We start from the raw sequence: 16,044 nt of genomic DNA, 5'->3' as shown, positions 1-16,044 counted from the left end.
GGAAGTCGGGAGAGGCAGAGAAGTATGTAAGAGTGGTACAGGTATGTACAAGGGTAGTGTGACATTGGTGAGGACTGCGGTGGGAGTGGCAGATACGTTTAAGATGGAGGTGGGATTACATCAAGGATCAGCTCTGAGCCCTTTCTTATTTGCACTGGTGATGGACAGGTTGACAGATGAGATTAGACAGGATGTTTGCAGATGACATTGTGATATGTAGTGAGAGTAGGGACCAGGTTGAGGAGACCTTGGAGGTGGAGATATGCTTTAGAGAGGAGAGGAATGAAGGTCAGCAGGGCTAAAACAGAATATGTGTGTGTAAATGAGAGGGAGGGTAGAGGAATGGTGAGGTTGCAGGGAGTAGAGTTGGTAAAGGTGGATGATTTTATGTACTTGGGATCAACAGTTCAGAGTAATGGTGAATGTGGAAGAGAGGTGAAGAAGACAGTACAGGCAGGGTGGAATGGGTGGAGAAAAGTGTCAGGAGTGATTTCTGACAGACTGGTACCAGTAAGAGTGAAAGGGAAGGTCTACAAGAGGGTAGTGAGACCAGCTATGTTGTATGAGTTGGAGACGGTGGTATTGATGAAAAGGCAGGAGTCAGACCTGGATGTGGCAGAATTAAAGATGTTAAGATTTGCACTGGGTGTGACTAGGATGGACAGGATTAGGAATCAGTACATTAGAGGGTCAGCTCAGGGTGGACAGTTTGGAGACAAAGCAAGAGAGGCGAGATTGCGTTGGTTTGGACATGTGCTGAGGAGGGATGTTGGGTATATTGGGAAAATGATGCTAAGGATGGAGCTGCCAGTTAAGAGGAAAAGAGGAAGGCCTAAGATAAGGTTTACGGATGTGGTGAGAGAGGACATGCAGGCGGTTGGTGTGAAAGAGCATGATGCAGAGGACAAGAAGAAATGGAAACAGATAATCCACTGTGGCGACCCCTAACGGGAACAGCCAAAAGAAGATTATGATGACTGTATTTGTATAACTTTATGCCGGAGCTTTTCTGCCCGGGCCTCCGCTGAAAACTGACCTGGTCCAGTCGGAATTTCCCAGTAAACAAATGTAAAATAAATAGGGACTTGGCATTCCTCAAGTATTCTGATAGACCCTTTAGGAGGTGAAAGGGGGGGTAAAGTTCGCACTGAACCCATCTGCCAATATGTTGGCAATTTCTGTTGGTTCTGTATATGCATTGCCATTGTGTTGTAACTCAGAACAGATCTGAGTATTATGTAGATTCTTGACACAGCTATAGAATACCTTGTAGTTGTCTTTAGAATCTACAGCAATTTTGTTTTCGTAGCTAGCTTTATGGAGGATTTGATGAGGGATCTCAGTTTTTTGCTGAGGCTAACAAGGGAGTTTTTCCAGTCTTGGGACTTCACCCTTTTCCGCAAAAGATTTTTCCTTCTGTTGTAGGGTTTATTTATGGTACAGCACCACCAGATTTGCTTCCTTTTTTTGGAGGAGAGCATCTTGGTTCTGTTTGGTATGCCAAGTTCCATGCATTTATGTTATGTGCTCATACAGTGCACTGATGTATGATTCGGCAGTCATGCACCTATTTTCCATTCACATGGGAGTCGAAGTTAGCCACCTCTGTTTTTAGAAGCCCAAAATTGGCTTTGGAGAAGTTTTTCACTGTGGTTTCCTTTGGGGGGGGTGTTGGTGGGATGTGGATATCCATGGTGACTAGCTTGTGGTCAGATCTGACCAGGGAGGAGTTGATAACTGGTGTAGAGCATCTGTCACCCATGTTTGTAATGACCAGGTCAAGGATGTTTCTACTTCTGGTGGGGGTAAAAATGAGTTGGTCCAGGGCGTTGGAATTAATGAATTCTAGAAAACGTTGATCAAGTGTGTTGGTACATGAGTAATTTACCCAGTTAATGGAGAGGTAGTTAAAATCTCCCATTATAAGGATATTGGGTTGTATCCTAATACTTTCCAGTGCGTTCAGGTATGTGGAGTGGGAGTTTTGGGACATGGTGGGGGATCTATAGCAGACTACAAACTGGATTGCAGTTTTACCCAGTGTTAGTTGTACCTGACGTATCTCTGATGCGTTATGTTGGGCTACAAGTCTGGAGGTGTGCATATCTTTTATGAATACGGAGACACCACAAACTTTAGTGCTTCGGTCCAGGTGAAGAATGAATTACAGCCTGGTAGCGCTGGGGTGTTCTCTGGAGCCTTGAACCAGGTCTTGGTCACTGCACAGATGTCTATGTTCTCCATTTTAAGGAGTACTTTAAACTAGTGCATTTTGAGATTTAGACTTCTGGCGTTGAGTAGCATAACCCTCAGATTTTGTTTGCTTGTAGCTGTTAGGGTGGTAATTTTGTCTTCAGGACATTGCCTAAAAAAGGCACTATAGGGGTGGCAAAGGGCCTTGGCCAGTATCCGGAATCCCAGGATTCCTTGAACCTATACAACTTGTCAGGTTTCTTAAAGACAAGGGTTTTATGTTTGGCTCCTTAAAAGCTGCCAGAAAAGTATCCTTAAGAGCTCCCACAACTTAAGGGATAACCACAGTTTGACAGTATTTTGATTCATTACACTTGCATCCTCCTCTGGGTTTCTGACAGCTCTCTGGCATCCCAATATGAAGGGTTTTTTTATCTTGCAAAGTGTTTTCAAACTAGGATTCATATGTGGGTGAATGAAACACAGGAAATGGTGCCTTCAGTGTCTGTCACATACCCCATGGTGGGGGGGGGGGTAATCAATCCTACTCCAACACGACCTCTGTTAGGAGTAATCTTATTTCATCTCAGAAACAGGGTTCCTCGTTCTTTTCCTACAAAGAACTTCAAACACAAATGGCATATCAGAAATTGGATATAGACTCTCCAATCCTGAAGGAAGCATAAAGGCCAAGATCCACTGTTCATGAGAACCTGTAATGGGTGGGGTGATATGTACCCACGGGATACTCAAGGTCCAGGCAACTACAGGGGACCTATGAAGGGTGACTTATGTTTCAACTCTGAAGTCCTTTTAGCAGACGTAGCTCCTTTGGAGACTCAGGCCAGAGAATGGGACTCCTAGACTTCCACAACACAAGCAGAGATTTTCTCATTTGCAATATTTGTGGGTTGACCATTTGCCCCTTCGCAAATCACAGGGCTCCCTTTGTCTCTAAAAGTTCATAAAAGAAAAGCAGCACTGTCTTCAAGAACCATGCCATGGCTATTGGCTCAATTGGACATGTCTGTCTCCACTAGATTGACAGCCAACAAAGGGGCTTTGTTAGTGGATTAATGAATCTGACATGTAAATTCAAGGATTGACAAAATTCATCACCATGGCCTATATCCTCAAGCTGCAATTAGAGAGATGTGTTAGTTGTGTTAACCGCATTCTTCTCTGCCTTCTCTTTAATGGTCTTCCTTCTAGGAGGATATCAGAAGCAGAGAATGAATTTGGATGCCATAGCATAAAGTAAAGTTGTGTACACTTACCATAAATGTAGATGTTAGAATGTAAACTGTTGCAGTCATTACATTTGGGTTACCTGCCTGCAGGTAGCCCTCAGCCGGACTGAATATCAGTCTTGGATTCCTGCGTCGGATGCAGTCTATTCTTCCATGATGTCAGGTTGTCAGGGGGTGTAAAACATGCAGCAGATGCCACTGCATCAGTTTTTCTTGCCTCAGATGTCAGATGCCCCCATAATGGAAAGCAATTATATGTTAGGATACACCACCAACAAAAAGCAAATACACCAGAAAGCTGAAATGCACTAAACAGGAAGAAAAGTATAGCCAAGAGAAGTCAGGGGGCTGGAGGGAGGGTAACCAGGACTGCAATAGTGAATACACTCGAACATGTACATTTATGTTAAGTGTACACAACTGTACTATGTTCTTCGTGTTTCACTGTTGCAGTCATTACATTTGCGTCGATTCCCAAAGCTAAGGAAGGGAGGAGGGAGTTAGAGAGCATTAAGACCAGCTATTAATCCCTGCAAACATGCAGTGGCAAAACCAGCTCTGGATTTAGAGAAAAGAGGCATGTGGTAATGCTTGGTGAAGGTATGTACAGAGCTCCAGGTAGCAGCTGCAAGGATGTCCCTGGTAGGGACACTTCTGAGAAAGGCTGTAGAGGTAGATGCAGCCCTGATGGAATGTGATCTTATCCCCTGTGGGGTAGGTTTTTTATGGTGCTTATAGCAAAATGAATGCAATGGGCTACCCACTTAGAAATGGTTTGCTTTGAAATGGCCTTCCCCTCTGCCCATGCAGCAAAGCCAACTAGCAGCTGTTCAGATTTTCTGAGAGGCTTAGTCCTATCCAAATAAAATCTAAGTTGCCTGTGCACGTCCAAAGAGTGCAGTATTTGTTCTCCTTTGTTTTGAGGATTAGGGAAAAAAGTAGGCAAATGAATGGACTGATTAAGGGCCACAGACTCCACCTTGGGCATAAAGGAAGGATTGGTCCTGAGGGACACCCTGTCTGCATGGAAGATGATGAATGGCTCCACTGCCATGAGGGCCTGTAATTCAGACACTCGTCTTGCTGAAGTGATGGCTAGAAGGAAGGCTGTTTTCCAAGAAAGGAATTTCAATTCTGCAGTTGCAGTTGGCTCAAAAGGAGGTAGAGTGAGCTTTTCCAATACAAAGTTAAGGTCCCAGTCTGGAGTAGGGGCTCTCCTGGGTGGTATTACATTTTTGGCCCCTCTGAGGAATTGCTTTAGCAGGGAGTGAGAGAAGAGGGGTGGTTCAGTATTATAATGAGCTGAAATGGCAGTGGCATGAATTTTAAATTGACGAGAAGGAATGGCCCTTGTGGACCATCTCTGTTAAGTACGGAAGAATATATGGTAAGCTGGGCACCGTTGCGACCATCCCCTGAGTCTGGCTCCAGGAACAGTATCTTTTCAACTTTTCAGCATAGAATTTTCTAGTACTAGGCCTCCTTGCCTCCAGAATGACATCAAAGCACCTGCTTACTGAGGGATGTCATTGCAGAGCTCAAGGAATTAGCCAGGCTGCAAGGTTCAGGGTTTGAAGTTGAGGGTGCAGAATCTGGCCCTCCTGCTGGGACAGCAGGGAAGGGGTCTGAGGCAGGTGCCATGGTTCCAGCAGTGACATACTGAGCAAGAGGGGGTACCAGTGATGGCATAGCCAGTCTGGTGCAATCAGTATTGCCCTTGGTTTGTCCTGTTTGATCAGCAGAACTTTCGAGAGGAGAGGCAGAGGGGGAAAGGCATAAACTGAGGGGCTTTCCCAGGTGAAGGAGAGGGCATCCACTTTCCAAGCTTGACTGTGGGAAGTCCTTGCGCAGAATTTGTCCAATTGGTAGTTTTGAGGGGAGGCAAACAGGTCCATCTCTGGATTCCCCAATTTTTTTTTTTTTTTTCGAGAAACAGAGTATAGCCTGTCATCTCAGTGATATAAGACAGAGTAGTTACATATACTCTTAGTAAACACATTACAGAGAAAGGTGATCAACATAGTTTTAAGTTTATGATTTTAAAAGTAATTTATAGACCATTGCAGGGTGGAAATATAAAACACTTAACTGAAAATGAAGAGATGAGATGGATTTTAAGAATGAGCGCGTTTGTACCACCTGGTCTTAAAGACAGGTGAACTTGAACTTGGATTAAATATTGAGTGTTTCCAGTTTTCTTTTTGGACACTTCTAAGAATTTAAAAGTAAATCCCTGAAGCTCTCCACAGCTCTCAACATCACATTCGGTTATGAAGGCCTTTATGTGAAATATACCTGCTGTGACACCCGTGCACTGGCCCAACAATCAAGGAGCTTCAATCCTCACCAATAACACCAGTGAGGGGTGTCCATATAGGGAACGGATAATAAATACACACACAGTGAAGTACAATTTCCCTTAAGAGCACACAAAGATCACAGTCAGTCTGGGGCTGGTTTCTCCCTCTCCACGTCCCCAATAAGACTCCCCACTGGCACAGCTATAGGGTCCAGATCTCTGACTACTGGGCAAGCTAAAACCTCCAGCACCTTCTCTGTCCAACCAGTGCTTCATGTCCCTGCCCAAGTAGCTGACATGCACACTTTGAAATAAGAGTTTATACAACCACACAGACACTCCTGGTGAAGGCTGGCACAGGTCCACCAGCTGTGCCCCTTTTACCCAAACTATACGGTAGAAATCACTGCCACCACCGAGCTAATATTTATCAGCTACTCAAAGCCCCTTATGAAAGGGTGTCCAATTATACTTTGCAATATTATTATGCAAATGGTAAGTGCGAGACTACAGTAAAGACTTACTTGGAGTGATTTGGTACAGTATCACTATATACATGCAATGTACTCTTAGGACTTAAAATTATCTCTACACAAAACAGCCACAGTTGAAAGGCTTAAAATATGTAATAATAAATTAAAAAAACACAAGACAATACTTCTTACTACACAGTGCTAGTCAAGAGTTCAGAGATCACAGAGAAATACTTAAAATAATACAGAAGAAAAGTTCTGACATCACAGAAAAACAATCTTCCTATTTCCTAACTATATCCAAGAGAAAACACAGTTCTAAATTCCTACTTGCATGTAGACACAGAGGGGTGAGTTGGATGTTCACAAGACAAATGCTCAAATGCTCATTCTTTCTGTCCTTAAATTGATAACAGTGCCACTGATTCACTTCAGAGTACATCATTTCTTTCTGGTTCCCAGGCTAACAGACTCTCAGAGGTTAATAGCCTCTTTGATCTTGCAGCTGGTCAGGAACCACAGCAATAAAAGAAATTATACATGCAAATTCTAGCCAATAACTCTGGCCTCAAAACAATAGGCAGAATTCCTTCATCTAGACATATCGGATCCAAGCCCTGAGATCAGACAGTTATGAAATGCTTGACTTATCAGCCTTCTTACAGCAGAGTGCACGGTTACATTTTTGCCGTTCCACATTTAACACCATTTTTCCCATTTAAGAGAACAAGTTTGTAGCTTATATTAATATCTACAAATGACAGAATTATCTACAAAATTCTACCTGGATAGGCTGGCAGCCTTCACCTATCTTCACACCTGCAACAAGAACAGATGCCTTTTTTAGGGTCTGAAACACCCTACAACATAGCTGGATAACCAGCTAACTAGACAACCCTAGGCTATCAGCAGCTACAGAAGTAATACCTAGAAAATTCTTCAAGAGTTACTTACAGATACTAAGCTTCGTAGCAGAACATACAGTAGCAGGCAGACTATGGATGAAATCCAAGTGCTGCAAATGTTTTTTGAGCCAAGGAATATCTAAAATGATAACCTCTGCCCCATGACACAGAGGGATGGAACTCTGATACAAACAGTTCAATTAGCAGCTCAACAGCTGGAAGAGTAGGTGAAGGAATGGCTTTTTGACATCTCACGCACTCCAGGAAGTGTATGGTTTTTGCTTGCAATCCTCCATTTTTCAGGGGAAGACTAAGTGTGTATCAAGCAGCCATATACTACTTTGCAAACTTCTTGTAATGAAAAGTGGCCGATGTAGACATCCAGTTTTTAAATGCTGGACCAAGCAAAGGAAGAACAGACCTTTTTCTAAAGCAAGGAACTTTCACCCAAACCCGTATAAATCAAGGAGAATTCAGGGACTTCCCATACAAATGATGTAGGAATACTCTGCTACAAACCAGCATTAGGTGACACAGCCACATTTTGTACTCAAGGCCACACGTTCATTGTGGGTGCCTGGAAACCAGTGTCGAGCTTGGATACCTCACTAATTCAGCAGAGGTCTGTAAACACGCAACAAATGGTCTCCAAATGGGTCAAGACAAGTAGAAATACAGGTTAAAAGTTCAAAGGACTGTGGGCAGAAAAGGCAATGCCCAGGTCCCAAATCAAGCCTCATTTGGATTGTAATGATGATAAAGGCTCTTTTGACATGTTGCACTTTTGTCACTCCAACTTATGCCATTAATGTTCCTCCTTCAGAAATGTCTTATCCTTTTGTCTACTTGTGACAGACGCACCTCAACAGGACACAGACACTCCATGCTCAAAGGCCACAAGCTTTTATTTTCAGATCCAATGAGAGAGTGCTTTCTTACTGTAATTCACACTTTTGTTTAGAGATGGAGACCAGGTGGTTCTCCTCTTAAAAGAAGAAGCAATACAAACGGTAACCTTTAAATAAAATCTGTCACCTGTAGGCACAATTACTTGTACAGTTTTCTAAGGATGCCACGGACCTCTGAAACACCAGTTTATGTGCTACCTTTAAAACACTAATTCGCTAAATTTAGCAAACTAGAGTACTGGTTCGCTGAAAAGTCAACTGAAAGACGCAAATGGGCCAATAGACTGATCACTTCTTTGGTGGTGGGGGGAGTGCCCTTTAATGTAGATCTACTGATATCCTAGTCTGACAGGAAGCCACCTCTGCTCTGGGAACATCCACAAAAAGCTCTGAAATTCAGACAAGAAAGGTACACATCTGGTTGAAGTGAAGTCCCACATGTAAATACTCGTACAGCAGCACTGATCATTACAAAAAAAAAAATTTTTCAAAACAGTAAATCAATTATTCCTGCTCTTTTACTGCTATCACTGACAAACAGAAACTGAGAAAAAGGTGATCAACTAAATATTTACTATGTCTGAATCATCATCAAATGATTTCTCCACTGTTTCAGCCTTTACACTAAGGGATATAATGGGTTCAAAGGATGGCATGCCTTAAAAAGGTCAGTCACAGCTGAAATATTTACATCATTAACAATTCCAGCACATCATAAGCACACTTCCAACTACATCTATCTACTACGGCTGCGGTAGAAATTGCTATGAAGGCCTGTCTCAGGTATGCCCTGAAAGGTTGCTGCTACATCCCATGTAAGGAAGAGTTAACAGACAAGAGAGTTAGATCTGAAGATATGAAGATCCCTTTACCCTAAACTAATGACTACCTTAAATTGTTTGTCTGGAAGCACAACACAAAAGGTTAAATTTTAATTACAGTCTCAAAAGGCAGACAAACCAAATTCAGAACATTGTGACATAGTTCTTACTCACTATAACACAAACCAATAAGAGTGCCCTCCCTCATAAAAATACAAAACATTAAATATTTTTGTGGGACAAGCGGGGGAGGCTGCAATCCTTTGCACTACCACGTGTTGCCCCATTCTTAAATATACAACTCCTCTAGGGACAGAGACAATAGGAAAAGGGGTAATGATGTACAGACTGATTTCAAGGAGTTGAAACAGCAATGAGTTAACGATTCCAAACAAAACATTAAGAGATTTAATATCTGAGCTCGTAATCAGCCCATCTGTTGGGGCTCTAAATTCTGCATGTTTTCTGGTGAACTGAGGCTGGGGGATAGCAGCTTCCTAAATTGTTTTGGTAACAAATTAATGCACTAACAATAGAATAACGTATGCTGGGAGTGTTACATCTGGTAAAAAGAAGGAAAATGAAATTATAGGGAAAATCCCATCTGTTGTATTAATGTTAAAGTGCTCACTGAAGAAAGTTTGATCCTTGCATATTATCATAACTAGATTACAAGGAAGTCAATCTTCATACATTCACATGTGCTTCACGTGTCATCAAATTTATGAATGTTAGTTTGGGAAATGTGAATCATTACAGTGCTCTTTCTTGCCGATGAGAGAGAGACAGAGATTTAATTTTGATTTCTCGAGGGTACTTGCCGGCCAGTGACGGAACTGTGACTGTTGGAAGACCCCAGCGACATTTAATCGTTCAGCGATGGGACCTGTTTGAACACTTTTGAAGTGCATGACATCACTTAGGCACACTTACCTTTCTGTATAGAAAAGTGCATCGTCCTTCACGAAAAATCAAGTGGAATGTGTGACCAATTTAACAAGTAAAGCAAAAGAGGTGTCTTCAAGGGGAATTTGCAAAGTAATGCACTTGGCCTTGAAATAGTCATACTAAACAGACCTCTCAAGCGTGCAAAATTCTGCATGAGATCTGTTTTTGCTATTACCTTTGTAGGGTGTTACACATCAAAGGAGCATTTCTTTGCCAAACAATTGAGGACATCAAGCACAATAGTAAATGATGCATCTTTCACTTTCAAAGTTCATATCTTTCAGAAAATGTATGTTAATGCAGACGTTTCACTGCATCAACTACATTTATAAGGGCAGTATGCCATAATTTGTCTCCAGTTGTAGACATTTGTGGCATGTTGTTTTTGCCTTTGTCTAATGAAACATACTTCATGGACACACACTTCCCAGGTAAGCTGGCAACACATTTCGACAGAAGGGCTTGGAAATGAGCTACTTCTCCTGCTCCGAATCTGGTTGCGATAATACTTAAGCAGCGAAAGTTTTCTTATGCCAACACTTAAATAACATTTAGGTGGTTATTTCTAACTGCACAGTACTCTCTACAAAACTGTTTTTGTGTCTTTCGGCTTTTCCCGGTTAGGGGTCGCCACAACGGAACTCCAGTCCGCTAAAGATTGGTAGTGGATTTTTACGTACCGGGTTACCAGCCCTGACGCACAACCTTCAACGAAGGCACGCCCCATTCACATATGCCTCCACACAGAAGACGCTCTAGCTGAGAATCGAACAGGACAACGTCTTGCTATGAGGCGACAACGCTACCGCAGCACCACCGCAGTATAGTACTCTCTACAAAATACATAGCCTAAAACCAATTTTGCCAAATGTTCACAAAAACATTTACACACAAATCCATTTCACTTCATTGGCTCTGCTTGACAGAGGATCAGTTAATTAATCAATGGGGCGGTGAAAGCCGGCACACTCTGGCTAGGCTTATAAATGCCGTCGGGCAGATAAGCCTAGTACCTACCTATGAACAACACCTGAAGCAACAATGATTAACTTAGCAATGTGATTAAGCTGATGATTAATTACCATAACCCTGCTGTCCTTACTTAATTTTGCAGCAGACAAGTGACAAACTAAAATCAAAACATAATTCCACAGAGGAAAAAATAATGTGGCCCACAGTGCAAAACAGTTATAGGTCTTAAAACACATACTTTAAGGTACGAAAAGCAATACACTCAATTAAGGTAAACTTCACTCAGTGATTCTGACTCACTTTTCACCAAACAATACAATAAATCGAAACAGGAAAAAAGAACAACAAGAGATGCAAACAGAAATCTAACAGACACGCTGTTTAAAACCTATACTTTCTGATCAAAATGCATTTCTTAATTAACATATTCATGTAGAAAACATTTTATTTCAGTTTCTCCAGCCAATTCAGTGTTTAGTTTGAAACTTGAAGGTCTCGATTTTTGTGATTTTTAACAAAAAATGTAAGGACTAGAGAACAGCAGCTGTATGGATAATTCTCTAACATTATGGTAATGTGGGAGGAAAAAAAATATCTTTCAACATTAGCTATGCTTTGCAATCCTATCTACACAATGACAAGACATCTGGATTCTGGAAGTACCAACACCAAGCATTCCGACAAGAGAAAAAATACACTACTCCATTATGCAAAAAATAGGTTTACCTCAAGTGATTTTCATACTAACCTTCAATCTCCTGACCATCTCTTCCTTCGATATTTTGTCAGAGATTTCTTTGACACCCGGAGGGTAGGTGATCTTTCCATCATTGGCTCTTGTGTTTGAATGAGCCATGACTGCACTTTATTTTTCACCCTGCAAATGAGCAAACAAAGCAAATAACTGATGCACATGTACAACTGTGATGCAAACAGAAAAAAAAAACATTTCAAAAGTGCCTAGAGATAAACTTTCTTACTCATCAGCTGAGATCATTTCCCTCTCAAGGTGAATTTCTTCACAACAGTTTCTCAAACCTTAAACAACTCTGCAACAACAGATCCAATCACAATCCTCCACATACTCCCCACCACCTAATCTGCAAGAAAACTTTCTGCAACTGAATGTTGTGTTATGCCATCTCAAACACGGCAACAATTTTTCTCCTACATCCCTGCAGTTTTTTTTTTGTTTGTTTTTTTTTGGGGGGGGGGGGGGGGTTGCACCTTCAGTACATGTTGGGGCAAAAAACATTCAATGTGGAAAAACAGTATTTAATGAAACTAAGCATAACCAAATATAAATTGTATACCTGCCTGATTCCACACAAAAAAATACATCTGCAGCTACAGGATGGAGACACTACCTACACAAATAGAATCGGTGGGAAGATGTAATGTACCTACTTAAGGTGGTTTTCTTTGCAGATCAGATTTGTTGCATTAGAGGTCAGCAGTCCTCTGCAAAAACATGGTCATAGCAATGGGAAGAATGTAGTACAATAAAAATTAAACTTCCCAAGTAGCTGTAGCTGATAAAAGCAAACCTAAAGACAGTAGCTTAGAACACCAACTTCTGAAGTATGGAGCGACTAAAGACTACCAATGTCTGGTGAAGGTTTACAGAGATAACCAGCAGTCAAAGCATAAACACCCCAGTAAAATTAATTTTGAGCAATCAATGCTAGTAGCCAGAGCTCTGACAAACCTTTTCAACAGCATTTTCTAAAGGGCAATTAAGTCACCTGTTAGCAAAACAAAAAGATCACTTAAACAGAACTTGCTAACCCGGCAGTCCATACTCTACCTGAAACAAAAGGAGATAAAGATAGAATCGCTGTTTCAGTTTAACAGACACACCCTCTTCAAGTAGAAGCCACCTAAGGTAGCCAACAACTTGATATAAAGGGAAGAAATCCCAACTACAGTCCATACGACCTGGGTTCAAGCAGCTGCTCTGGTGTTTGATATGCTTTCAGGGAGAGAGCGATGTGCCCATTCAGTGAATACATTTCATGAGAGGAAGCATGATCCATAGAGGGGAGTAGATCTTGCACACTGTCGTCAAATGCAAGGGGGGGGGGGCAAGAAAATAACAGCAGGTCATAAAAAAATGTCACTCAGCAGCAGAAGCAGTTGTCAGCACTACCTCCCGGGATGGCCTTAAAATATACACCAGACTCTTAGCTCACAAAGAGTAGTCTCAGGAGGAAGGAGGAACAGTGCGGTGATACACAGAACTGGAACAGCTGGAAAGAATGAAACACAAGTGGGCGCGGGAGGAAAAAATGTAAAATGTAAAAACCTGAGGTAGCAATAAATCTCCAAAATGAAGCACTACTTCCCCCTAAATTCTGTCCCTAGAAAGAAAACATACCTGGATAGTTTAAGGACAGTTCTGAAGCCACCTTCTGAATGAAGGTCTAGCTGTGTGCAACTTACCCCAAGAGTTGAATAAGTATTCCTCAATTCTAGGAATTTGTTAAAAGGCTGGATCTCAGACTTCAGAATGGCCTCTATAGAGTTTTTTTTTTTTTTTTTTTTACATCCTCAATGGTTTAACTGCTCTTTTGAAAGACTTCAGTCCAATGTTCAGTATAAAGGTGCCCCCTCTCAACCCATTATTTCATTTTTTTTTTTGGGGGGGGAGTTCTAGTCTGGCCCTTCATTGTGTAGTGATACTTTCAGCCCTTCCCATAGACCACGGTTATTTCACAGCTAACCAAGTCCTTCAGCTTGCAATGACTGGAAGTAGTATGTACAGATACTGGCTGCCCTTCAAGATGACAAAAATGGCAATCATCCCTTATTCACCTGTAGGGATCTTCAGCGTATTCCCATCTCGGGGAGAATAGTGTGCAACTTGGACAAATGAATGCCTATACCACATCTTGTCAGAGATTTGGGATGCATGGCTAGGTTTAAAAAGGCCCCAGTGGTTGCTAGCTAGTACACACCTATGAAACTGTATTGCAGTGTTAATAAAATGGTGCATGCAGCTTACCAAAATAGTATTTATGCTCACCACAGGGATAACTTGTGCAGCAGTGCTTCTTACACCAGGAAGAGTGCAAGAGCTATACTAGTAAAACTAGGCAGTTCACAGAAGGCCCTGCTGAATTGCCAAGGTGAAGACCACCTTGCTCATGGAATGGATAACCACTTTGAAATGTCTGGACAATATTTTACCACACTCCCTAAACAGACACATCTGTAACAAATGCTACTAGAGAGGCCAAAAACCTAGGGAATGAGCACTCACTGGACTGCCCATTCTTTAACTATCTGGAAGGAGTCAACAGTTGGTCCCATTTCCTGATATTTTCGATTCTGTCACTCTAGTATTTCAGCTGTCTGTAGACATCTACTAAATGTAAAGCTCACCCCCATAACTCTGTGGGAAAAGGGAAGTAAAAGTAGGAAACTGTACAGATTGGATGAAGCTCATTTCCAGCACCAACATGGTCATAAAGGAGAGGTCAGGTCTCGGGCTTACCCTCTCTCTCTCTCTCTCTCTCTCTCTCTTTCTTTATGGGACTCTATAAAGGATTCTTTGCACTTTAGAACCTGAAATTCAGGAACCCTTCTGGATGATGTTACAGCCACCAGGAATACAACTTCCTAGAAGAGGAATTCAAGAGAGGCTGCTGTGCTAGGTTCAAATGGAACATCAGTTTTCCTGGAAAATGTATGCATAGCATCCTAACCTCAGGAACCTTCAGTGGGGTGTGTACAGGTAAATCCTAAACTACCTGGGGTCACCCACCTGCAGCTTCTACGACTAAGACAGCTGTGACCTGCTACAGGTTCTGAAATCACAAAGCTCCAATAAAGGCTTTATTTGATTGGATCACTCTCTAGTTAGTCCTGCAAAATATATACAATCTTAGAACTCCAGGTCTGAGGCGCAAATAACCTGCACCAAGTGCAAACCACCACCATAAAATGCAGTACGCCCTTCACCAAATAACCAGGCATTTCCCCAAGCCTTAGGAGGAAGTCCACCCCCACCCCAGAGTAATTCCTGTCAAAACCGATGGACATGCAGTTCCCCACAACTTCTGTAGCCAGCCTGATTGAGAATGGTATCTGAATACAGTAAGAATTATTCCGTAACGTTTAATGATCATCTACTACTCAAAACAGCGTAAGTGTGTATGAGACGTGCAAATCTCTCACACTGCAAACTCAAGACACCAAAGCTGTCGGCAGTACACCACACAAAGACCATCACAATACACAATTCACATACACCAAGGTTCTAAAGATTAATTTAACTAAACTAAATCTGAAAGCCCTCCAAATCCTAACAATGGCATGAAGCACACTCCGCAAGTTCAGCCTACCCCCCTCGCATAGCACAATGAGTCCCAAAATCACATATGCTGAGCCTTGTAAGACAGGCATCTACCAAAGCAAATAGTGTTTCTGTCTTTTTAATTTCTCCAAGTCTTTTGGGTTTCTAATACCATGACAGGAATGGACCCCATTCCTAAGTCAAAGTAAGATTAAAGTTCATGAAATTAGTATTGCTTCACTCTTTGATGTTAGCCAAAAGTGCTCTTCGCAGAGCCCGCAATGTGCCCAGTAATGACTCCTCCTGCAATTTGTACGGTGTTACATGAAATGTTAACATATCTAAATACGATTGTAAATTCTTTTTTATAAGACCAGTTGCTCCTACTACTATTGGAACTCTCTGGGTATCTTTCTTACACATCTCTCTTGTTTCTGCCTGCAGATCGAGGTATTTTATGACTTTGTGTCTCTCTGTACGCAAGACACTGTAGTCACTAGGTGTGGCGATTTCAATGATCAATGCTACTTCTGCCTTCTTTTCTTGGACCACTATATCCGGTTTTCTAGCATCTATCTTTTGGACTGTTGGCATTGGGTGATCCCACGTGATGTAAACATCATTTTCTATGATTCTCTGTGGCTCATGTTTCCAATGTTTTTCAGCCACTTCGATACCATAATGTTTGCACAATCTCCAGTATAACAATCTTGCCACATTATTATGCCTTTCAGTATACAGTCCCTCTGCCATTAGAGTCGCAACCAGCAATAACATGTGACTGTTTCCAATTCGGTTCCACAAAACCTACAACCTAAATAGTGTAGTTATGGGCGATTCCGTAAATAAGACACACAGATGTACCTCTTAGCAGGCTTAGCAAGAAAACAAGAAGTTATGTACTCACCATAACGTTCGATGTATGTAGTCCATCTCGCCTCACATTCTTACCCCTGGGTTCGGAGCGGAATATCAGCT

General features: G+C 41.9%; 1 protein-coding gene across 2 annotated transcripts in view; it reads right to left on the bottom strand.

The window, feature by feature from the left end:
• PDS5B (PDS5 cohesin associated factor B) overlaps positions 1 to 16,044 on the bottom strand; it is a 3,703,643-nt gene that overhangs the window by 3,378,462 nt on the left and 309,137 nt on the right. For both annotated transcript variants that reach the window (XM_044073218.1, XM_044073219.1), the window contains exon 2: positions 11,518 to 11,646. In XM_044073218.1, the coding sequence (XP_043929153.1) occupies positions 11,518 to 11,625 (108 nt within the window). In that variant the 5' untranslated portion in view covers positions 11,626 to 11,646. The remainder of the gene's footprint in view (positions 1 to 11,517; positions 11,647 to 16,044) is intronic.

This window comes from Protopterus annectens, chromosome 5.part1 (genome assembly GCF_019279795.1).
Source record: "Protopterus annectens isolate FY-2018-M chromosome 5.part1, PAN1.0, whole genome shotgun sequence".
NCBI classification, from domain to species: domain Eukaryota; kingdom Metazoa; phylum Chordata; order Ceratodontiformes; family Protopteridae; genus Protopterus; species Protopterus annectens.
Note: the sequence above shows the minus strand (reverse complement) of the source record. Positions and strands in the feature narration are given on the sequence as shown.